The sequence below is a fragment of the Vicugna pacos genome, chromosome 15, assembly GCF_048564905.1.
Source record: "Vicugna pacos chromosome 15, VicPac4, whole genome shotgun sequence".
In the NCBI taxonomy this organism is placed as follows: domain Eukaryota; kingdom Metazoa; phylum Chordata; class Mammalia; order Artiodactyla; family Camelidae; genus Vicugna; species Vicugna pacos.
Window position 1 is genome coordinate 53,889,853 of NC_133001.1, and position 25,572 is coordinate 53,915,424.

The 25,572-nt window shown below is 50.7% G+C and overlaps 1 protein-coding gene across 15 annotated transcripts in view; it reads right to left on the minus strand.

The window, feature by feature from the left end:
- Window positions 1–362: 362 nt before the first annotated feature.
- LPIN1 (lipin 1) overlaps window positions 363–25,572 on the minus strand; it is an 81,873-nt gene continuing 56,663 nt past the window's right edge. For 6 of the 15 annotated variants that reach the window (XM_072938193.1, XM_072938196.1, XM_072938194.1 and 3 more), the window contains 9 exons: window positions 25,436–25,515; window positions 20,195–20,321; window positions 18,848–18,996; window positions 18,280–18,366; window positions 17,562–17,645; window positions 11,385–11,537; window positions 7,311–7,425; window positions 5,958–6,061; window positions 2,862–3,089 (listed from right to left, as the gene is read on the minus strand). In XM_072938193.1, the coding sequence (XP_072794294.1) occupies window positions 2,930–3,089; window positions 5,958–6,061; window positions 7,311–7,425; window positions 11,385–11,537; window positions 17,562–17,645; window positions 18,280–18,366; window positions 18,848–18,996; window positions 20,195–20,321; window positions 25,436–25,515 (1,059 nt within the window). In that variant the 3' untranslated portion in view covers window positions 2,862–2,929. Of the gene's footprint in view, window positions 884–2,861; window positions 3,090–5,957; window positions 6,062–7,310; window positions 7,426–11,384; window positions 11,538–14,169; window positions 14,270–14,660; window positions 14,852–15,048; window positions 15,111–17,561; window positions 17,646–18,279; window positions 18,367–18,847; window positions 18,997–20,194; window positions 20,322–25,435; window positions 25,516–25,572 lie in introns of those variants that run through there. The other 9 variants (XM_072938198.1, XM_072938201.1, XM_072938199.1 and 6 more) reach the window with 6 other exon arrangements.

A 25,572-nucleotide genomic window follows, 5' to 3' on the forward strand; every position in this document is an offset into this window, starting at 1 on the left:
CTGTATAGCATAGGGAGCTATATTCAATATCTTGTAATAACCCTTAATGAAAAAGAACATGAAAATGAATATACATGTATATATACATGCATGACTGGGACATTGTGCTGCACACCAGAAATTGACACATTGTAACTGACTATACTTCAATTAAAAAAAACACACACAGGACAGAACCTACTTGTGTAAAAGACCCCGTGTTAACACCGATTTCAGGCCAGGCCCTAGGGGGCACCTCACCTACAGCGCGAGCTGAACCCTCCCTGTGCCTGAGTCGTCCCGTCAAGGTGGGACGAGCCCCGGGTGCAGCCCCCTCCTTCCCTCTGAAGGGCACACAGCGGGTCGGAGTTTCACCAAAGGCGTCAGGAAAGACTGGCTCTTTTATTCCAAATACTGAACAGTTTATAGGCTCCAGGGTTTTGTTTTTGTTTTTTGAGTAGAAAATAAAATAATATGCTTGATATCACACAGTAGGAAATCAGCAAGTTAATAACTCACCAAGAAGGATTTAAAATTCACACGCCTCATTTTCAGGGAAGTCTTTCATTGGTCTCATTTATTACAATATTTTCTAGCTTTGCATCCAGCACAACACAAAAAGTATTACAGTGATTTTTATCATTGTACCAGCATGTACAAATACAGACCAAGTGTTGTAAATAAAATATAAAGTGGCGATCCAAACCTAAAATTGAAAAGGGAATTCTCTTTGAAGGTGTAATCATTTTCTCCAGCCAAAAGACCAGGCATATATTTTTGATCACACGTGATGAACGTTTGATGACTTGTCACTATGGAGTGATTCATGTCCACAGGGCAACTCTGAAATGTGTGGTCCGAACACAGCACTCTGGTGCGTGGCTGCAGGGTCACCGAGTGATGGCTGTTTGAACGAGATAAACCAATTTGCGTTTGTGCTGCCCATGAACAACTCTCATTTCCTGAAGCCACGAGGCAGGAGTGAATGTTACAGCCTCTCCAGGGGTCATACTCTGAACCTGACACAGATCCTAGAGTGTGACTTTCTGGAAGGCATGCTCTGTTTCAGAGGGTGGTGGCGTGGAAGCCTAAGGGACATCAAAATTAGGGGTCCAAGGTTGCACTCCTTCACGAGAGAGGACTGCGCTGGTCATCCTCACGGATGGCAAACGCCATGAGGGACACGCCACCCACTCTGGCAGCCAAATTCCTCCCAGTGCAAGGGAGAAACTGCTGGCCGCTGCAGGCCTGTGAGCTCACAGCAGTGACAATTCACCCCAGGACACCCTTGTGACAGAAGGAACGAAGGTCACTAAAGAGCAAGCGTGGAGCAGTTAAGGTGGGACTACTTTAAAGTATTTTTAATGCCTCCAAAAGGGCGTCTGCACATGCATCCTCGTGCTTCTACGCAAGTCCACGGTCAGCTACACCAGATGTCTGCGTTTCTCTGCAAGGCCACACAGACCACTTGACGAGGGCGTCCACGGCCAGCAGAGCCCACTGACCACAAAGAAAGCGACCCCTCCGGATTTTCTTTCACAGAAAGAGTAAAATTGTATTCAACTGTTCCGTTGTTTGCCTCCTATGACTCTAACCATGCGATTTAAATAGGAGAGCATTTCAGTCATTGGAGTAGAGCGCTCTTTAAAAAAATAACACTTCGAGAAGTAAAGCAAAATCTTTTACCAAAATAATTCTTCCAGTTTTCAAATCATTCTCTCCACCAGCCAATGTAATAAACATGTAACAGAATCATCTTCTACTGGCTTAAAGCAAGTCATTTGAGTTACTACTTATCCACTTGCCCTTAATCTGAGTGGGAAAAGCTAAGTAATGCATTACTCATAAATTCCCAAAGAAAGTCAGTGTTGTAAGAATTACAGAATAAGGCTCTTTGGATGGTCTAACAGGTAGATCTTTTTAATGTATTAATGGCAGTTGTAATAGAAAGAATATAGCTAAAAGGCTTATAACAGTAACTCAATCAGAATAAAGAAATAAATAATACTATCTACAGAGAATATAATTTAACTTCTTCAAACTACTTTCTTAAAACCAACCAGTTTCAGTTGAGAGCTCCCAAAAGAAACTGACATCATCACCATTTGGCACAAGCTCTGTTCACGTCCACAGTTTCAGCACCACCTTGCGGGACAGGCTGCTGGCCGAGTGTTGGACTGACTTGAGATACTGCCTTAGTAATATTTCCTATAATCTGAACTTAAGGCATCACAAAGTTACGAGGGGGTTGGACAAAGCACAGTCTAAATAAAACGTCTGCCACAGATGCATTAAGGCATATATATTCCAGCTTTCAGCCACAAAAAAATGAGGGAAAATATGCCGGTTACATAGGTTATCTTTAACCAAAGGAAATTAAGGAACTTACCACCTAAACATTAGACTGGTCAGCAAACACTGCATGGGAACGTCCACGAGGTCAAGGCCCAGAGCGGTGAGGTCTGGAGTCCCTCCTGACATGTCGGATTCAGGTCACGGGACCCTGCCCAGCCAGCCCTCCTGTCATGCATGGCAAGGTGGCACAGGCTGCCATGTGCATTTGTGCCCCGACTCCACTGAAAGTCGTGCACATCTGGCACCCCTGAGCGGATCCCATCATCTGGGGGACCCCGGCAGCCAGCTCTGCTTAGTGTCACAGCTCACAGTGCACACCAGCCACTACCGGACTGGAGCGGGCTGGGGAGGGCGGTGCTGCAGTGGGCTTGAAGCCACCACGAGGTGTGGCTTCCACACCAGGAATGCACCTGACCCCTCGCCTATGAAGGCCCCCTCTTTGTGTCACTTAGAAATGCCCACCCCGGCGAGGGGGATGGGGGAGAAGGGCTCCCCATTCTTTCTGCTTTTAAGCAAATGACTGCACGTCCCAAAACCTATCCTTTAATGTGGGCACCTGGTCCTCGCAGGGCTTCAAGAGATTGCTTGGAACACTTTATGCTGAGGCCGAATGAACGTCCTGGTTTTCAAAAGGTGGTGGTGGCTCTCTCCAAAAGGTGAAATTACTGAAAGTGTCTGAGCAGGGGAAGTCGGACGAATGGCTTCTTTTCAATAACGGGAAAACGTGGTCGACCACTTCGCACAGTCTCACGTACCTGTAAGGAAAACGGACGACATCACTGCCGGTGAGGGCCCCCCGGCCACGTGGGTGGGACACCTGCATGAACCCCGAGGGGGCCTGGAAGTCACAGCTCCTCCCACCTCGGGCATTGGGAAAGATCACAGAGAAAGCACATCTTGGGAGCATCACACAGAGGCTGCTTCACTGTGCAATGAAAGGACGCTGGGCCCTGGGGTTACGGAGCCTTGGACTTGACCGTCACTCTGCCATTTACAAGCTGTGTGATCTTAGGCAAGTGGCTTCATCTCCCTAAGCTACACTCTCTCCAACTGAAAGGGAGAAATGAAAACCGGGCCCCAGTGCTCATGTGAGAGTTAAATTACATAATACATGCACAGCAAAATAATGCGAGGTACATATGCCATAAATTTATTCAACAATAAGTCATTAACATCACAAAGTAACTAGCCCTGGCCTTAGGACAAAAAAGCCCTAGTTGGCATGAGGGTCAAGAGATCTGAGATCTACTCCTACCTTTCTGCTGTGGGGCCTTGGGCAGGTGTCTTGCCCTCTCTGGGCCACAGGTCCTTGTAGATTATGGAGCTGGACCTGATCAGTGTTTCTCAAATGCTCCCTGCCATAATCTCTCACTCTATTTTCTGTGTATTCCCAAGAGGATGTTGCGTATTTGTTTCTGTGGCCTCTAACTACAAAAACAAATATACTGTATTGAATATGTATTTTCAGACTTCTGGGCGCCTCCAACCAGAAATTCTGACAAGTCCAGGCCTCTCTGCACATCCCCAGAGTCCTCTCTGACAGTCACTGGGTCCCTCTCCGGTTCCAATTTGCTAAGAACCAAAAAGGGCGTTCTTTCGAAATCCAAACTCCAGGAATTAGCATGTTCTGAGGCATAAAATAACTTTTAAATAAGGGTGTGTGTATTTAATAAAGGACCACCAAAGAACTTATGAGAAACATCGTGCTTACACAAAACTGGAAAGAAAAATCTCTCTTAATAAGCAAGATTTGTGTCTTTCCTGGGGACTAAAACACAATTTTAAAATACCCCTCGGCCTGAAGACCTGTTTGTTTGAGTTCTGTGGCTACGGGAGGCGGCCCCACCCTGCAGGGGGCAGTTCCCTGCTCATTGATGGCGCTGGGCAGCACTGGATCCAAACTCGCTCCATCCGTGCCTCTCTCGGACCGACCCTCCATGCACCCAGCTCCTTCAAAACCAGCAGAGCTCACACGCTGACACAAATGCCAAGCAAGCAAGCACTGACGCCCCTCTAGCTGGCGTGGGCCCTGACTTCTCAGACACAGTGTCCCAGGTTCCCAAGCGCCTCCTTGGCCTGGAAAGGGCTATACCCAGTTTAATGTGTTTTCTTGCAGAAGGAGAGTCTTTCTTCCACAGGAACAACCACACCTCCCAGCCTGGGTGAAGACGACACTATTCTTCCACAATACAAAAAGTTTTCTCCCATAAGACGTGGGCAAAGCACGCATTTTCACCCGAGAGTCTCAGTGAACGGGATCACCTCAGAAGCCTCCTGGGGAAACCTTCTTAGATGCTGGAATCCCCTTTCCACGCCCCCGAGGACAAGACTTGCCATGTGGTTGCTGCCTGGGCAAGCAGTGTTTCCGGGCAGTGTCCCATTGGCAGTGTCTTTTAAATGGAAATCCTATCTCCCCAGGACTGAGGGAACATGACACGCTGGGGACTGAGGGGGAATAGGGAACTGTGATGTCAGGGTGGCTGCTTAGCACTGGGGAGGGAGAAACGGCCGGGAAAGGGGAAAGGAAGGAATCCTGTCCCTGCTGTCACTCTGCCCACCAGGCGGCACCGGGATGGAGGGGGTCCTGGCTCCCTCCTCCCCTCCGCGCCCCACATATCTGAGAACTGCTTGGGTCCTGGCATGACTATGGGGGAGGGGGGCTTGTGGGGCAGGCCCCAGGGTTCCCTCCAGCCTGGAACAGTCCTATTTAGGTTGGGTTCGACTCCAACGGGTATAAGGACCATCTTGAAAGTGAAAATCTGCTCTAGGGGGACCCAGATCTCTCATCTACCAGAAAGACCGATCCCTGGGAAGGCCCTTGACCCGAACTCCCTCGGTCCAAGTCCTCCGCGTGAAGAGGGCTGCAGCGGCCCCCAGGGGTCTCTCAGGCCAGGGGCTATTTTCCAGGTCTGCAGGGACCAGGCCAGCAGAGCTGTGGCCTCTGAAACAGACAAGGCGGGATGACACCAATCTGCCTGACGTCCCAGCGGACGAAGCTCCCCAACACGTGGGCTGAAGAAACAGTCTCCTCTCTAAGAAGTTAGGAGCCCAAAGTGAGACACAGCCAAGTCAAGGGACATCGCCCACCAGCCAGGAGGCCTCACTGCACACGGTCACCCAGTTCAGCCGACGGCCCCCGCGAGAATGGGCTTTGACCAAAACTACGGGAGGAATTCCTAGGGTTACACAGCGATGCTTCTGGTGAGACTGTTATTACAGGTCAGCGTGTGAAGGGATATAGAGTTTCTCATCTTTAAATATAGCTTCACATGACATTTTAATTTGGTTACATTTCTAATTCGTACTCTAGGCTTTCAAACCTAATTTGGAAAATCTAAACCAGTAGTTTTCAGATTCATTCCATTCCACTCTGCAGCAGAAGCTAACCACTGGTTTAAATTTTAAACCCAGAGGGGAACGGATTTAAACCTAATTTTTGTACAACCTAATTCCAGGGCATAAAAAATTAGGATGAGTTAAAAGGTTTTCCTTTTAGGAATTAAAGATTAAACAATAGGCAACAAAGGCTTAAAAAGGTACCAAGTTAACTGTAAGTCACTCCCAGGCGAAGGTAATGACGGGGTAATGACACTGTGCTCACACGGAAGGGGCACCATACTCACGAGGAGATGTTGGTCTTCGCGTGTTCTTGTACGAGTTCTCCTTTGGGATTGACGGTAAATATTCTGTTCAAAGACACTCCTACTTGCTTGTACGAATACACATCCTATATTTGGTAAAGTATCAATTAGAAAATAAAAATGTTCATTGTAGATATAAATACATGATATTTCAAATTTGATACAAATACAGGCAGACCTCAGAAATACTGGGGGTTCGGTTCCAGACCACCACAGCACAGCAAATAAAGCAATCACGTGAATGTTTTGGTTTCTTTCCCAGTGCATATAAAAGTTATATTTACCCTATACCACAGTTTATTAAGGGTGCAAAAGCATTATGTCTAAAAAAACAATGTGTGTACCTTAATTAAAAAAGGCTTTCTTGCTGAAAAATGCTAACCATCATCTAAACCTTCAGCGGAGTCGTAGTAACATCAATGAGCAAAGATCCCAGATAACATAAAAAATAACGAAGAAGTCTGAAATACTGTGAGAATTACCAAAATGTGACACAGAGACAGGACAGGAGCAAACGCTGTGGAAAAATGGTGCCAACAGACTTGCCTGGTGCAGGGTTGCCACAAACCTTCACTTTGTAGCATAATGCAGGATCTGCGAGTGTAATACAGTGAGGTCTGCGTGTGTTACACAGTTTTCATTCAACCAGAACAATACTTCCAAGCAGTGCAGAGAAAGGACTCTTCTCTAGATGCGAAACTAAGTCAGTTGTCCTCTCTGGGCCTCGGTTCACTCATTTCGCCAAGAACTGAGTTAAAAGAATCAACACGCCACCACATCCCCTGCAATTCTAACAGTCCTAGAGGTCACTCTCTGACCTATTTTCTTAGGCGTGAGTTTCAAAAGCAGGAGGATTTTCTTACTGGGAAGTCAGCACCCGACTGTATTCTCCAGAAGGCTGAACTTCCCAGCAAATTTGGGTGGTATGCCCCAAATCTCAAAGCATTACTCTTACCATCCAAAACAATATTCTTAAACCTTGAGACACTGAATTCACCTTTGTGCTGAGGCTTGGCTCTGTGGTTCCCTTCTGGTACAAAGAGTCTAATCCTATTCAGTGTTCTTGTACTAATTTAGCGAGCGATTAGGAATTTAAAGTTTCTAGCCCCACATTTCAAGCTTCTAACTGAAACCTACAAGACCACCTTCAAAGCAAACCAGAGACCATGAAATAATGACCATCCCCCGGGCTGCAGAGGCAGCGAGCGGCTGGTCCCCAGCTCCTCCTGGCAGGAGGAGAATCTGGCTCCACACGGAGTCCAGGCCAGCCTCTCGGATGACTTGTCAGAACACACAGCAACTTCAAGAGCTCGCGAAAACCCGACTACTACTTACAGCCGGTCGGTTTCCAAACGCGGCGTAGAAGGGTTCTGTGTTTGGGAAAAACAGGTTTTTGATGTCGGTCAAACACTGGACTTTGAACTTTTCTGGCTTCTTTTCAATCACTTCTCTGTTAAAACAAACAAATACATAAGCAATGGATCAGCACGAGAGCATACGCCTCATTAGCATCAAGCTATTTTTAACTGTCAGAGATGCAGGGAGGCGAAGGGCGCTGTCATAGCTTCAGAAGTGAAACACGGGAAAGTCGTTCAGCTGTCCCAGAAAAGCCCTCGACGGACAGTGAAGCCGAACTTCCGAGTCTCCCCTCAAGGAAACTGTGATTTCTCCAAAGACCTCCAAGGGACAAAGAATTCCAGGGCATAAAAAAAAAAGAGGGAACCTCTTCAAACTCATTTCATGAAGCGAGCATAACCTCAAAATCTAAACCGAGGGAAAGGATGAGGAAAGTGTGGGCCAAACTCATTCACGAATGTTGGTGCCAAAGTTCTAAGCTAGAGACTTTACTGCCACCAAGAAATTAGCACAACATTGTAAACTAACTATACTTCAACTTCAGAAAAAGAAAAACCTTAACTGCAGTATGTTAGGGAAGACCTAAATAAATGAAGAAATATACCATATAATTGAATTGGAAGATTCAATATTACCATGAGCTCTTAATTCTCTCTAGATTGAGCAATAGATTCGCTGTCATTTCCATCAAATTCCCACCAGGTTTTCGGCTGTATGTTTTCCTGGAGCATGATTCTAACAGCTGCACAGAAGAGCAAAGGCCAGAAACAGAGGCGCACACTTACGGGCCCCTGATTCATGACCATGATGACAAGTCAAAGCAGAGGGAAAGGGAACTATTTTCAGCAAATGGTGCTGGGACAACTAAATCTCCATGTAAGGACAAAAAAAAGAAAATGGACCGACCCCTACCACACTCTCCATACAAAAATCAATTCCTGGTGGATTACAGACCTAAATGTGAACAGCAACACCTTTAGATAAAACACAAGAGACTTTCCTCATGCCCACAGTAGGGAAGGCTTTGTCAATACACAAAAAGTACAAACTGCAGAGGGGGATGGACGAGAGCAAGCAGGACTTCAGATGCAGGGGTGTACACCCTTCTGCTTTCCCTGGGCCGTGGGCACGCTGCGTTCACTGTCTGATTACCAGATGGTCTCAAGGGTCCCTTTCAGCTTGCGTATATTTTAGAAATATGGCATACACACACACACAGACACACACACACACACACACACACGTATATATATGTATGTATACACCCTGCATATATTTTAGAAATATTCTTCTGTACCTACCCAAAATGTAATTAGATGATGATGGTGGTGATAATGGAGAACCAAACTGACTGTCAGTTTGGCTGGTCCTGGCTCTGCATGGACTTCCGTGGACTCCAGAACCAGCCTTAGCACTAAAAGGGACTCTCAGTCTATACACAGACACATGAGTGACGGTGTGACTAAAAGTCTCAAACCTTCAATCTACTTGAGGGAAATCAACCCAATTCAACTTCCTGTTTCAATCTCTCTCCCTCACACACACTCTCACACACATACGCACACATATATGGGAGGAGGACGTGGCACGCATACACAGGGGGTAAGTATGGCACAGCAAGAAAGCCCCTCCCTGGCCCCCTCCACAGTGCTTTGAAGGTGCCAAGGGTCCTTGTTTGGCCATAAGGCCGCCCAAGGAGCGAGTCATGGGGCTGCTGAGAACACAGTGTGGTGCAGATTGCTCCTTGGCGATCTGGCAGAGAGAGCCTAGCATTATGGGATCTGAATTTGCAAACAGTCACTGGTCACTCAACTCGGCCTGGAGGTAATTTTACTCCAGCAAATGACTGTCATTTATCCAAGTCTCACTAGCTCAGAAAACCCCAAGGGGAAATGCAGTTACTTGCAGAAGAATTTCTTCTTTCCTGGGGACAGAGGGCAGCCTCGGCTGTTGCCTAGCTCCAGAATTTCAGAACTGCCCAGTGACCCAGAGTCACGGGAATTAGCAAAGGCGAATTCACCCATGCATCAGTGGGACACCCCCCGCATGAGCCTGGGCCACACTTGGTAGGAATGTCCACTGTACCGACAGATGGCTTATGAAAGTGACCTGAGTCACTGTGTCACCACAATAAGGCAGCAGGTAACTAAAAAGAATCCCATGGCTCCAAGCCAATTTCTACTTTAACAGGAGAAGCTCCTGAACAAAGTGATGAGGTGTGTCAAGCAGATTCTCTCAACTTCTTTCAGACAGATTTCCTAGAGCCCCAGCATTTCAGAGCTGAAGAGACCCTTGGGATCATCTGATCCCACCCTCTCATCTGGCATTTGAGGTAACAGACCCAGGACGGGCAACACCCACTCGTCACGCCATCAGTTAGTTGCCAAAGGGCATCAGAGCCCGGGGCTCCCGGTCCCTCTTCAGAACCCTCTGCCATCCTGTGCGGAGAGCTTGTCCTGGCCGACTGTGCCTACCTCTTCCCCAGTCACTTTCCTTCCCATTTAAACCCAGGCAGTACAATCAGAACTGGGCCCGGTTTAAGTGTCTTGCTAGGGAAGGACATTCGTGCTCACGGCAGACTCACCCATAGGTTCTAGAAAAGCTGCAGGACAGCTGACACAGAGGATGCCTCTGGCGAGAACGCCGGGCTACAAGGGCCAGGCTGCTGGCCGTGGCCATCAGGAGGACCTCTGTGTCCCCAGAGGGAATACAAGTCGTAGGGGTTAGTTATTTGGATTTTTTAAAATAGTTTTAAATATTTAAATAATATTTAAATAAAGAAAAAATGAAAAGGATCACCTTAAATGTATTTTCAGTGGGAGGACGTCAGAGAAACAACGTCAACTTTTTCCTCTCCCTGGCAAAGCCTCAGTACTTAACACATGCTAATGAGTAGCTTGTCACAAAGTGTCAACACGATGCAGTGACACCATTTCATTAAAATATCTGGACTTCTATTGAGATTGGCATCACTGTGATACACTGTGGCTTCCACAGGTGTGGCCCCAGTTTCCTCCCTGGAATATGCAAGTTTCAAAGTAAGATCTCCTACTATGGGAACAAAATTTACTACTCACACAAAACAAAGTTGTGATGGAAAAGGTATCTGTAGACCTCAAGAAAAATACTCAAGAGCAATCAGCTTGGCGCTTTGGGCCCATCTGGATTCTTCCCTTGTTTGCACGGTTAGCAGCAGTAAACAGCTAATCTTGTCCTCAAACTGAGACAGAATCATGCTAAAGCCTCTCACTGGCTCTTGAAGACACAACTGTAGGATACTTACAACCAGCCTCTGGCAGGACTGATGGCCTGTTACCACCACAACAGATTCTGTATCGGGAGCAGCAGCGGGACACTGCCCCAGGCCTCGAGCCCCAGGGAGGCCGCTGCTCTCCTGCCCCACCCAGGAGACCAGACGCAGTGTGGCTTGGCTGCCCTGAAGGCAAGCATGACAGGGAAGGGAGGAGGGTCACCAGGAATGGGCTGGTGGTCCATTAAAATCGCCGGCGTGAGCAGCCCTTGCAGAGAGGATGTGTTCGTTATAGGAGTCCTGGGCCAGGGGGAGGAGGGGTGGCGGGCAGAGTGGCCGCTCAGCCCAGCCTAGGTCCAATCAGACGGGAGGCACGCTGATGCTCAGAGTTGTGAAGACCCAGGCTAGCGATGCAGTGAGAGGGGCAGCTCCCCTGAAAAGGAGGGCAGCGCGTGCAAAGGCCCAGAGGAGAGACCATGTCTCTGGACAAGAGACAGCTCAGCACGACTGAGTCCTAGAAACTGGAGACAGTGAGACTGGAGAGGGGGACGAGGCAGGTGGTGAAGAGCCCGAGACACTGAGCTCACAGGTGTGGACTATCCCGAGAGCCAGGACCAGCCAGCGGAGGGTGCTGACGGGTGTCAAGGCCAGACCGGCACCCCAGGAGGGGTTTTCTGGTGCCCACCGTGGAGCGGGGGTGTTGGCTGGGAAGATGGGCACAGGGGCTAGTCCCGCCACAGTTCTGGGGAGGAGGAGGGAGGGCCTGAGCCAGCCCTGGACCGGGCCGGGGAGCGCGCGCCCACCTGTGCAGGGCGGAGAAGAGGCTGCTGGGGCTCAGGAGCAGCGGTCCCTGCGGCAGCACCGTGCCCCGCTCGTTGACCCAGTGCAGGTAGCCCCTCGTCATGTCCGCCATCCCAATGGCCCGTGCAGAGCAGTAGAGAAACTTATACCCGTTTCTGAAAAAGAGACAAAACACTCACGGTTACAGGCATCACGCCAGGGAACCGTTCTGCACGCCGGACTCCGATCGGCTTCACGAAGGAAGGCGTCACTGCGCATTCCCTCCCCGGCCAAAGCCACGTTCTATCAAGTCTCATTTTCAATTGAGAAGGAAGCCTGCAAGCATCTCTCAGTCGTCTACTAAGCACCTTCACGGCCCTCACCTTGCTTAATCCTCGCGGGAACCCTGTTCACAGTAGGCATTCTCCTCCTGCTTTACTGATAGGGAACCTGAGGCTGGAGGCATCAAACTGGCCAACCTACTTGCACCCGTCCTGTTCGTGCTCCTGGTCCCTACCCCTGGCCATGGGCCACCCAGCCACCGGTGCACAGGGCACCCCCGCCACCTGCCGATGCACAGACCTGGTGCCAGCACTGAGCCCAGCACCACCCCGCAAACAACACATGTGCCAGCAACTGGGCGCCTCCTGTCGGCACATAAATATGCCCCAACTCCTCTCCCCGCATCCTAAAAACAAGCGAAGCCAAGCCAACAACAACCACAAAATAAAAACGAAAGAACTAAACCTGCTTAGGTTTTACTTCCCCAGATCAAACCCCACGTCTCTGTTCCCTTTGCAGCAAAATTCTTTCCGAGAGCCGTGTACCTGCGTGGACTCCACTGCTACCCCACTTCCTCCCGTCAACCCGCTCCATGCAGACTCCCGGTCCCCACCTCACTGCCCTTGTCCCCAGTGATGCCACCAGATTCAGGCATCACTTCTCACTCCTTCCTGGTAGCATCCAACACAGGTGACCACACCTTCTTCTAGAATGCCTTCTTCTCCCTGCTTCCAGGACCACACAGTCTCTGGGTTTGCTCCTCCTCACTACCATTTCTTCCCAGACAAGTCTCCTCAGCTCCGTCTCCATCCAGCCTCTAAATGGACCTCACTTCTATCACTAATCTTCCATGCCAGCCCCTTGTTTGACTGTGTGTCATTAATCCATAAGCCCCTGAGGGCGAGAACTCTGTGTCATTCCCTGCTGTAACCCCAGAGCCAGAAACCATGCTTGGCAAGTAGGAGACACTTAATAAACCTTTGCTGAAGGAGTAAATGCAAACGGCCCACCTCCTGCCCGACCTACTGCTCCACCGTGAATATGTTGTGCGGCCAAAGGGCTTGTCTTGAGACTTGCCTGATATGTTCTTTAAAACCAAGAAGTAGGAAAGCGTTAAGATGAAGAGATTCTAGAAATATCAGCTTGCTTGGAATACAGGGATGCATCTGAAAATCAAGTCACTTTTTAAATGAAACATCTTTGTATTTGAGTTGTCTAATCAATGCAATCTTTTTTTTAAAATCACTATTTCTGTATATTGCTCTTCACATCAAAGTCCTAAAAGCTGCTGCCTGCAGGGGTCTGAGATGCTAATTTTATTTCAGGTTTGATTTGCAAATACATTTAACGGCTCGATCATGTCCCCAGTTGTTCTCACTACCCAAGTGTTCTGCTTCAAAGGCTGTGACTCAACTTAGCTGGAAAACCAGCTCGAGGAACGCTGCTTGGCGGCAGCAGGGGTCACCTTTCCAGAGCCTCCGCCCTGGGAAAGCTGTGTGAAACACCAGTGCTCCTGCCAACCGCCCAGGTGGCAGTGTGTCGCCAAAAGCTTACCCTTGGCAGTGCCCCTCGTTGGGGCGGCCCTGGCTCAGAAGGGCGGCCAGCAGCAGGACACACGGGGCACTGCCACCGGCTGCTCTGGGCCGGGCTGGGGGGCTGGGGGGGCGCGGGGCCCAGCACAGCCCCACCCTGAGGGAGCAGCGAGTGCTGTGGGGACCCAACAACGACAGGAACAGGACCCCAGACAGAGCAAGGTGGCCACGAGGGATCCCGGGGGAGGACGGACAGCCCTGCCTGAGCAGGTGCCAGTGAACAGAGTGCAACACACATCGGGCCACACTCCAGAATCTCGGCAATGGGAACGGGGCTCTGGACAACAATGAGCCAAAAAGAAAGAGCATTCCAGGTCCAGGCTTGGTACAAACAATCTCCCCCTTTCGTCCCAATCTCTACATCCTTCTTAAAACACTCTGCCCGGAGAGACACTGAAATAGATTGGAAAGATTACCTCTGGGTAATTTGTTCCCTCTTTTACTTAATTTTCGCAGATAAGCTTCTTACTGGAGTTTCTCAATTACTGACATTTTGGACGACCAGATAAATAACTGCTGGTTGTTGGGGGTGAGGGGGTCCCTATGAGGCTGCCTCGTAGGATACTCAGCATCTCTGGCCTCCCCCTACTAGGTGCCAGGGCACGCCCCAGTCAGGACAATCAAAGATGTCCCCATACATAGCTATGTGTCCCATGGGAGCAAAATCACCATTGAAAGCCACTGACATGGGGGAAGGGGCCTCTGTAGCCCTGTTTGCAGTCCTGCAGGATGGACACTTGCCTGCTTCTTTAAGAATGGAAAACTCAGTGCCAAACCCAAACTCAGGCTTGCTCTCAGCCCGGCTTCAATGGCGCCCTGCCATCTGGTGCCAGCACACCCTCTGCACCGGGGCCTCCCTTTCTGGGAGCCCCACACACACCTAGCCATCTCTCAGCCCTCCTCCCACTCCTGTTTCCACCTGTGATGAGCTTACCTCTCTTAAAACTCTGCTCATTGGATAAGGCTCAGCCCAAGTGCCACCTTCTTCAATTCCTCGTCCCTCCAATCAGAATTCATTCCTCCTTCACCTGTGTCTATAAAACATGCATCTCTCTTCACACCTCCCCCAGAACCTCATCCCAGGGAGTGCTGTACACCTCCTTCTGCATGATCACAAGATCCCTGAAGGGAGGGGCTGTCAGCACCCCATCTAGCACCCAGAGCAGCCCCATCGCCCAGAGGGGCTGCAATCGGAGTCAGCTAAATCTTCGGGGTTCTCACGGAAGCCTGGCCTGGAACAGCGTGCTCGGCTGGAGGACACTCACACTTGTGACTTCAACCACACAACCCAGCAGCAGGGCGAGCAGTGGCCTGAGGGGTCGTCTACTCCATCCTCATCTTAGAGATGGGGAAACCCAAGCTGGGAGTGGGGGACGGGGTCTGAGGGTCTATGGTGAACACAGGTCCCCTGACTCCCTCACGCACACTGCGAGGTGCTCTCCCTCACGGGCAGACGGCAATGATGCAGTAACTCGGAAGATCTCAGGTGAGTGAAACGAACAACCGCTGTGAGCAGGAGAGGAAAGCTCCTAGCGAGTCCGCTGATGGTCACTTCCAATTTTCTGCATCCCGGCTTCAGGTGATACATTCCTCAGGCCACGGATGAACTAATCTACCTATGGAGACACAGGAATCTTTCATTCCTGCTAAGTCATGGACGCACTGAGTCCCGGTTACACGATTATAAAAATATTTATCAAGCAAAGTAGAAAATAAGAGCAATTATTGCCCGTCCTTAGGCCCCCAAGTCCCCACTGGCCCAGTGGGCTAGACATTTTAGGAAACAGGCTTTCTTTACTTCCCTCCTACTTACTGAATACGTGCATGTGAAGATGAGGGAGTCTCATATATCTTCCATTTATATCCGTTATAGTTCTGTTTAATCAATAACCAAGTCAGGTTTCTAAAATCAGTAACGCAGCAAGCTTTATATCCTCTCTATGAACAAGGTAATAATCAGCCTGACAGATCATTTCTCACAGGCTGACGTATTCAAACAAGTAATTACCTTTGGCAAAAAAATAAATAAAACTGCCCTCATTTTTCCGTTGTCTCCAAACAAGTGGCTCTCTGCAAGGCTGGTCTTTCCATTAGGAAAATACTGCAGTGCATAAAATTCAAGGAAAGCAGCGTCTGGTTAAGCATGATCAGTCCCCAAATCCTAAGTTAAGTGGCATCTTCTTCCTGGTACTCAGTCATGCTAAACACTCCCCTAAACGCGTCTCCGGGTAATAAGAAATATGACATCAAGAGACATGACCTTTCACCAGTTCTCAATCCCTGCGCTTTTCCAGCCGCAACCGCCTAAGACCTAGGGGAGATGGCCGGTGAGATGGGTATTCACTCGAAACAACAGTCAGCTACAAAAGCTAAGCCGTGTCCAGCCGGGGCTGGGACCCCATGAATGGCACAAAGGCCATCAAACCAGGCCGAGTCCTTGGGTGAAAGGCAGCCCAGAGGAGGAGGACAAGAGAGCTGACCGGGACTCCACTTCTGGCCTGGAAAGGCTTTGTGGGGACCACAGTGTCTGAGCCGGGCACTTCAGGCTGAAAAAACACAAGAGGCAAAAATCAGAGGGAAAGGCAGGCCAAGCAGAAGCCATCATGACGTGAAAAGGCAGGAAGATGGGACAACAGAGCCAGGGTGGGGAACCGGCAGCCTGGATTCACACAAAAAGGTCTGGGGAGAAGCAGCAGAAAATAAGGAACCAGCAGAAGGCTGACCCGAAACTGCTGGGTTTTGAGAGCCACACTGAGGAGCCTTCCACCTCCCAGAGCCCCCGGAGGCCACGGCCGAGCTGCGTTGAGAGCCAGTGCCCTGAACACCATGGGGCTACCTGGCCAGGCGCCACTGAGGACACACACCAAACTCGGAGAACGAGTAAGTGTCAAGCGCCTTCCTTGCGGTAACTCAAGTGCTCTGTGATTCTCGGATCCTCACCAGCAGATCTGAACCATTCTAAATCAATTCAGCAAATGAAGTAATGATCCCTCAACTTTACTTTTCAAGAAGATACCTTTTTTGGGGAAACTCAAGAGAGACACAAATCCAAACTAAAAAAATAGCAGCAGCAGTAATAGTGGCTTCTTTTTTCCCCTAATGTTATAGTAAGGACAGGAATAGATGTATGTTCCAAAAACCAAAATGAATCAGGCTATGAACCACCACTTGGTATCCTGACCCCAAGGGTTTCTTTCAGCTCAAAGTAGAGACAGGTTTCAGCGTCTGGCCACTGTGGCAGCTCATCAGTGGATTAATCCTTCGAAGTGAAGAGCTGGCCGTGGGGAGGCTGTGGGAAGGCTCTGCACACACCGTCCACAGGTGCGGGACTGGCAGAAGCTCTCAGGGGGCAGTTCGGGAACATTCCGAACCCTCCCACGTGCCCAGCCTCTGACCGGCAACTCTACTTCGCGGACTCCACCCTGCAGCTCTTCCCTAAGTGCTGTACCCTCTCCACTTATTTACAGGCTCACTGGACACAACAAACCCTTTCTGTACACGCTGACTGCACCACTGTTGGACAGAGTGAAAAACTGGAAACTACCTGCCATGTTCATCAACGGACGACCAGTTAAATACAGTGCGGTTTATCCATAGCATAGACTTTTGTACCATGGTTAAGAAAAATGAGGTAAACCTCACATGTAATGAAACAGAAAAATACTATTATTAAATAATGTGCACACGCGGCAGGGGGTGGGGAGCACGTAAGTGAATTTTAAATACAGACAGAACCAGGCTGGTCACAGTACTTCTCCTGGTGGAGAACGTACTTGTAGCCTGTAACATAGCTTGGTGATGGGGCAGGAGGAAGAAGATGTGACCTTTGTATTTTTACATTTCTCTAGTTTTTCTTATTCGTTTTATTTTTTTAAAGAAGCACCTATTACTTTTATAACCTCTTAAAGATGAAACATAGAAAAGTAAAGTCAAACCAAGAAGCCGGGCATCTAAGAAATCAGAAGCTTTCAATCCCACCGGGATGTGAGGGCCTCCCGGGCACCCGCCCCCACTGGAGTGCGAGGTCCGGAGGCCAGCCTGGGTCTACTTCCTCATCATCCCAAACGCCTGTCCCAGGACCAGGCACACCACAGGCGCTCAATAAATGCTGGATAAATGAATGGATGAGGAGCAGGGGAGTCTACTTCACTCATCTGTGCTCAAAGTACCGGCAAGAGTTTTGACTGCCTGTCCCCCATCGCCACCGTCACCACCACCGTGGGCCAGAGGTGAGCACGTCAGGGCGGGAACCCCATCAGCCCAAGGCACCTCCCCGCCCTAAGTAACTGGAGGACAGAGAGCCGTGGAAGGAGAGGTTTCACTTACATGAGAGACTCTAGTTCACAGGAAGATGGAGACAAGGTGTGACTAAGCACAAGCCAGTGTCGGGGAGGCCCTGGGCTCTGAACCCTGGAGACAGACCAGAGCAGAAGCAACGGGCTGGGAGCTGGGTCCACACAGGTTTCACTGAGTTCTGCCTCTTAGCAGCTGCAGGAACCTGGACAAACTGTTATAACTCTCTTAGCTTAGAAATGATAACTTGCTTTTCAGGGGTACTATGAGAACTAAGCGAAGTGACACATGCCCGACACGAGAGAGCCACCGAACTGCTCCCCCACCCTGACGTCCTGGCATGGGCCCGTCAGCAGGGGCCCCCCGGGCCAGGTGGGCAAGCCATGCGCTGCTGGCTGCCCACCAAACCTGCTCAGGATCTGCACCTTTTTAGCCTAAAATAAATCACTCGGCATACATGAGACTCCCTTCCTCATCCGATCATCTGACACTCTGCGGCGTGAATGGAACCTCAATCCCTCCCCCAACGTACCATCTTCCTTCTCCGCTCATTTTCAACTCCCCTATCACTTCCTTTCTTGCCTTTTGCATGTTGAATTCAAATTTGGAGTTGGTGGGATTCACCGTGCGCTCAGGACCCTCCACCACCCCCCCGCCGACCCTCCCTCACTGAGGGGCACCCGCGTTTGTAAGCCAGCCCAGCGGGAAAGGCTCCGTGTGCAGAGGGCCACGCGCCGCGGCTGCGACTCACTGGCTCACTTTGTGGTACAGCTTGGCAATGCCCTGGTGGGTCCAATCCTTCCCGAGGGTGGGCAGAATGTGGCCAAGAGTATCTGATCTAAACAAAAACAGAAACGAGAAAGATAAAGTGAAGATAGCATCGGAAAAGGGAAAAAAAGTCTACCCCGATTCCTCGCACCGTACGTGTATCACGAAAAATGCAGGTGAGATCTGTTGCTTGCTCTCTGGATAGAAAACCAGAAACTGAAGTCATCGCACGAGAATGCTTGTGGAGGGATGTTAAGATCTGAGAGGGCACCTTCGATCTGATCATCCATCAAGTCCTTGACTTGCTAAACCAGAGTGAAAGGGCCACGCAGGAACGTGTGCTCCAGAAGCACCCACTCAAGCCACAAAAGCAGGGAACAGAGCCCAGAGGGAAGCGAGCCCTGAGCCCTCACTGCAGCTGTTTAATTCAAGGAGCTACGACTCCAGGAGCAGCACCGACTGCCCCAGAAACTGAGCTGCACCGGCCCCACGACGCCCCAGAAGGAGGATCTGAAACTCCAGCTCCAGGCCGCCGAGCCAGTGGGACCCACCTGGTGATGGTTCCATCAATGTCAGAAATGATGACCTTGTCGTCCCAGTTCCACAGGTAGATGGTGCCCTCGCAGCGGCACGTGCCTTGGTACTGCGTGGTGACGCTGAAGACCACGTCGTTGGGGCCGTTCTTCAATTTCAGGCTTTTCTGAAAAACATGAACTCTGTGTCTGAGGGGAAGACCCAAGGGGAGGGATATTTGGCTTCCGCTCCATAAGAAGCTGGATCTGGATTTTTCTAAGTCACCGCCCTAGGCCACCGTACAATTCTTTCTTTCCCAGTCTTGCTCTGGATAAGGACGGGTCTTTCCAGGATTTGGGCAGCATTAGCCCCAGCTCCCCTCACGGCCCACGGGTAACACCGCTCGCCACGTCTCACAGGGTAAGTGACAGACTCTGAGGCCACAGGACATCACGACTCCGGACAAGGACACACTTACTCAGGCATGACTGGGTATGAAGGGCCGTGACTGGGGAGACGGATCTAAGACAAGCGTGGAAATATGTTGCCTGAAACGACCATGATTATTGATTATTACACTGACACAAACTGGAAGAAAGCAGGTCTCCATCATCAGGGACACTTCGTATCCAGAAGCACACAGTCTAGACCCAAGGAAAGCACACCAGGCTCAGACAGCAGAACCCCTTCCTGGCGGTTCTGAGTCTCCGCACTGGGACCCTCCAGTAGAAGCCAGTCTGGGTCGCCCCCTGCGTTGCTGGCTGGGTCGCCTGCCGCAGCCACACAGGGACTGCCGGGCTGCGGGGTGCCCGGCCCATCTGTCATCTTTTCCCATCAAACATCATCACAGCTGAACCTGGCCCCGCAGAACTCTTAGGACAACAGCAAGAGCAGAGGCCCTTGCTCACCGTCTGCTTGTGGGAAACAGTCCAGGGAAGGAAGGGCCTGAGTACAACTGCTGGTACATCCTCACAAAAGAGGATACTGGGACCAGGATGACCCCCTGCTATCGGAAACTACGTCCCTTCACAAGTGCTTGATCCCCCCCAACTCAGGGGATGTCTTTCGCTCAACAAGCAGCCCTCTAAAGTGGAAAGAGCCCTACGAGATTCTGGTCTATCTGCCATTTACACCTCAGGAAAAATTCGCTCCCTCAGGTTGCCCTCCTCCAACATTTGAAAACAGGAGCCTCCAGCGCTGCATCCAGGAGACGAGGGGGCGAGATGCTGAGGGGGGGCCTGGATGGGAGTTGACGGTGAGTGAAGCCATGAGGCACCAAAGGGGGGACCTGAGGTTGCGGAAGGCGGCAGAGGGTACCAGGAGCCAGAGAGCAGGAAGGCGGCCGCGCCCCCCACAAACACGGCAGGGGAAGAACGGACACTCACCAGCTGCTCGGAAGTGAGCCGCAGGGTCTTCTTGTAGCTGACGTTGGACAAGAGAGGGAGGTGGCTCGTGCTTGATGGCTTGGCAGCTGCATGCTCTTCATCACTGGACGATGATTCATGCTTTATTCTGGAACACACGGTGATGTAATCACCAATTAGGAAATGCATCTGGGTAGCCATTAAAAATGCATTAGGCCGGAATCAATGACGGAGTCAGTGGGGTCTCTCCTGAGTGCTGTCTCTTGGGTGGTCATTTACCATATGCCCCGACACTCATCAGTGAGCTGCCTCTAAACCCCCATTCACACGCCTCCTGAATTATTCATGAGGGCGCCTCTCCTCATTCACTTCCCTGTTCACTCACGGTCGCCACTCTATTGTAACCGAGAGGCTCCCCTTCCTGACAAGCAGGGTTAAACTCCCTTCCTGCCTGGGAGGACGCTCACACTCTCCTCTTCCCCTGTCCCAGGCTGTGGGCCAAGCACGAGGACTCCAAATTTTCCCCATGTCCAAACTGACCAGCTCCCTGGACGCATGTCTCCAAGCACACAATTCCAAACTTGGGGCCCCAGGACCTACAAGCAAGTGCCAGCGAAGCCACGGAAGACTGCCATCCTCCTCCAGAATCCCTAAGCGGGCTGCCAGGAGCCAGGGCTGCACCTTATTCAGCTGCACAGAATCCACAGGCCACTTCTCTGCTCGTGGGGGGCTAGGAGGTGTGGGTGGGAAGCTGGCCCGCTTCCCTTCAATAGCTCATATAAAGCATCTCAGGAATTAGCTGTTCCCTGGATTCATATCCTGCTGCAGCGTAACCCCCAGCCCAGCAGCACTCGATCTGCTCTCAGGACAATTCTCTTTAAAAATGCCCAAACACCATACCAAGTGCCTCATAAACGTGTATTAGGCTAAATGAAGAAAGCTGAGCGCCCCGAAGCAGGCACGTCGCAACTCCTCGGGTGCACGTTGTCCTGCAAAGCGTCCTGCTCAGCACAGCCCTTTACCCAAGGCTGATGCACATGGGGGGTCCATCTTATCTTTTTATCTCAGTGGGCTTTTACCTTGCCCTCCTACCCCCTCGTCTTCCCCTTACCTCCTCTTCCCTTCCACCAGAAAATGATCAGGTATTTCCTATGTAACCTGTTGCAATCTTACCCGACGTGTTCATTCCAGAAGCAGTTCCTGCAATCCAGTACTGCCCCAAACTCGGGCAGATGAGAGGGAGGACACCGTTACCCAGCAGCCCGCTTCTCTGTTCCTTCTACTGGCTCTTTCCACGTCCAGAATGAGTCCCCACCCCACCCCACCCCACTGAGCGCCTCGCGGGCCTTGCAAGAGGCTGCTGTGGGCTGCAGGCTGGCGGACTGGGGCTCACCCTGCCAGGCGTGGGGGCTCCAGCAAACAGCCTGGCCCCTGCTCTCCTGGGGGCTTTCTGTCTAAACACAACACAGCAGGACAAGTGCAATGCCAGGATGTCCAGAGCAGCTGGACCAGGGCCCCAGGAGCTGCTCAGAACAATATGGGCTGGAGTCACAGACATCAACGGAACACAGCCCTGGTGAAGGAGTGTGGGAACAGGTGACTACGTCCACAGAGACAGAGCACATGGGCTCGGTTGGTCCATGGGGGTCCTAACCTCCACATGGATGAATCAACAACACTCATGGCCAGGTTCGAGGTGGACTGGGGCTGGCACAGCAGTGAGAACCTGAGAAGCCTGGGTCTGAACCCCAGGGACTTCAGGCTGTGTTACCTTGCTCAGATCACTTTTCTTTCAGATCTAATTTCCTCATCTTAAAATGCAGAGGAGCAAACAGCATCCCACCCACCAAGAAATTCAGGATGCTGGCATATAACACACAGAAAGAACGGGACTGGGAGACATGAGTCCCAGGAAAGGCCTCAAGACCACAGGATCCCTCTCTGGGCCTCAGTGGCCCACCTGTAAAATGACACAAAAGTGCCTTCCGGTTCCGACCCCTGTGGATCCTACGAACGGCGCTGGTACTTCTGAACCAATAACCTAGAGGTTTTCCAAAGACGGGCAGGCGTGGTCCTGGAGCCAGTCAGCCTGGGTGGGAACTCAGGAGGGGAGGCTGCGGGGCCCCTCATTGAATTGGCAAATGTTTATGCTCCGCGCCAACAGTTTGGAGTGAAATGACATCCAAATGTGAACCAGAGCTCTTGGTGACAACAGATCGATGTGTGCCTCTGCTGGTGGGATGCGGAAGCAAGGCAGAATAGCTGTTATTTCCATCTGCTGCTTTGAAGCAAAAAACCAAAACCCTAAATCCGTGCAGCATGCATGCCACGTTCGGGGGAGCACAGAAAGGAAAACACAGATCCAGAAACTGAGATGGGAGCGGTCCAGTTGGCTGCGGGTGGTGCCGGGCGAGGACAAGTACACGGTCACCTGCAAATTTGGCCACCCCAGCCCCCGCCCCTCACCCCTTGCTCTGCGGCGTCTACAAGAAGCAACAGCACAAAACAAAAGGGCCCATCCCACTCGAGTGTCTGTGTTCAGGAGCTGTGAACAGCAACTAAGTTAGCACTTGTCAGTGTACATTTTTCAGTGGTATTTTAATGACTTGCATGGTGACAAGCTGTTTGCTCAATTATGAGACTTCAGGGACTGTTCTGTCAATCACAAATCTGTCAATTAGCAGAGCACTCCAACGCTTTTTTTTCAGTCAACTGCATGAATCTAATTAGGAGACTAAAAGTCTAGGACACCAGCAAAAATGAGAAGATTTACATTGCTCAAAAGAACTTTATATGAAGACTTTGCAAAACCTTAAATCCTTTTCAAAGAAGTCAAGTCTTCATTTTTCAGGTTTAATCAAGAAGCGTAGTGTGACCAGGACAGCATGCTCTGTAGTCTTAACTATTTCTAGTTAATCGGGAGAAGCACTGTTGTCAACGTCTGAATAGGATCGTATCAGACACTAAGAAGATCCGAAAAGCTTCAAATAAACTGTGCAGGGTGATGCTCCCACTAGGGAAGAGCTGCCAAGGCGTCCTGCCCCCACCCTTGGCCCACCCCGCGGCCTCCAGGAGCCGCCACGCCGCTGCTGGAAAGGGGACTACGGACCCTGCACCAGCCACCACCATGTTCTGGCCCGCCAGAGCCTCTCTGAGCCTCTGGCCCAACTTCCCCAGGCCTCAGGCTGGCATACTGCAGGGTGGATTTGGCAAACATCCTGCATTTGGCCATATAGTGGAGTATAATTTTAAACCATTTGAAACTGCACGGTTAGGTTGAGCATGTGTCCTCTGGGTCACCACAGAGCCACCTTCCTGACCGTCCCGATACCGTCGCCACAGGCACAGCCCGGGTGGCCGTCGGGTTTTCCATCCTGGATCTCCGTTCTCATGAAGCTGCTGGGAGGATTAAATGAGCCAGCGTCAGCGGTGTGGGTGTCATGCTCATCCCCACGTCACAGATGAAGGAGGAGACGCTGAAGGGCTGATGAATTTGTCAAAGATTACAGAGAAGGCCGAAAATGTCCCGGCTCATGCCACCTTTTGTGTTTGGAAGTTACTGCAGAATAGAGAGGTTCTCAAAAAGAGTCCCAGGAGAGCAGGGCACTTTCAGGGCTGCGAACGGCTGGTTTCAATTTCTTGGAACAGAAAGGCTGGCATCTGCTTGTGGCCCCTCCTCGGCCGCTCTGGGCACGGCCATCATGCTTATTCCTTCACTCAGATACAAAGAGAAGGACTCCAAGCCTGACTCCCGAGTCCGCTGTGTACAGCCTGCTGCTCCCCACGACTACGAGTCAACACCACTTGCTGAAAACCCACTGGCTCCCATCCTGGCTGCTCTCCACCCACTCGGGACTGCACAGCCTCAGCCCGAGCTCCACCTTGAACACACCTGCCTTCTCCCTTCCAAGCTCACTCAACGTACATTCAAGATTCCAGGTGCACTCAAGATGATACCCAGAGAGTTGTGCTTGAAAGCCCCTTCCCAGAGACTGAGCCAGAGATGGGGAGTGAAGAATAGGAAAGAAGCACACGAGCTCTAGGGCCCTGCTCCCGTCAGTGCAGACGACAGAGGGGCCAGTGGGAAGGAGCAGGGCCAGGGTGCCACCAGGGGAACAGAAAGGGTGTCTCCCAGTAACATCCCCGCCAAGAGCTGGCCCCGCCAGGCAGAGTCCTCTTCAAAAGCAGCTTTATCAGCTCCTGTACACGCTTCCCCACAGAGGATGATAAAGAAATCAGACTGTTTTCTACTTGACACTTCCATGGCTTTCTATTTCCAAAAATAAATTCTAGAAATAAAATAATTTAAGATACAGAGCTATGGCCAGGAATGAATCCAAGAACTCGAAATCTAAGCCCGCCCCTCCAATGAATCAACAACGTGCTGGGGAGATCTCATTATTTCAGTGACAGCAACAACACGTGAGAAATATCCGCTCTGTGTCAGGCTCTTGGCCTCCTAGGTACAAACAGGATTAAGAGATGCACCTTGCCTTCAATGAATACATGAGCATTTTCTGCCTGTCAAATAAGAGATGCAATCCTGGGTTTCTTAAGCACGGGAAGGCGAGGTCTCATGTAAAAGGTGTTACACTGGCTCAGATCACTGTCAGTATGTAATCTCACAATCAAATCAGTGGCGATGGCACTGCCCTCAGAGAAGTTACCTCAAATTGCACATGACTAGGTTGCCTTGAAGACAAAACACTACTAATGTGGATCCGTATTATCAAAATCCAATGTTTCCTATTCAAGGTGATACGAACCCCTATCAATACTTGGAAAAGCATCACTGTAAGACCTGGTAAGTGTTTACTATAGAAAAAAGGCAAGTTCCTTCAGAAGGGAAACTTGTTTTCATGTCATCGTTAACGCTGTGGTTCAGCCACATCATCAGCATCATTGACCACCGCGACCACTACAGTTACTGCCTTCTGTGCGTTGAGGGCTGTCGTATGCCGAGACCACGACGGACACTCTAGTTACAGTATCCCACTTAAGCCTCACATTCACTTTGGAAATTCGGTATCTAAGGGAGCGATTGCTTCCATCTGATTAACGGGGACATCAATTTAAGTAAACTGCTCCAGGTCACAGAGTAAATGACGGAGCCAGGGCTGGAACCCAGGTCTGCAGCCCAGGTCTGTCTGGGTCCAGGGCCTGGGCTATTCAGGGAAACTTATCAGCATCTGCTGGGCATATGCCGTGACCCTGGCTGGACACAGAACGGAGCCGCACCACCCCGAGATGACTGGCACATACCTGGTGCCCATGCCGAGCTGCGGCGGCTGCTCCCCAGTACTGTGGCTCTTTCCCGCCAAGCACTGCTCTGGCTTACTCTCCTAGAGAAGAAGACGGGAAAGAATCACGCTCACACCAAAGGGAAACACCTACGCAGC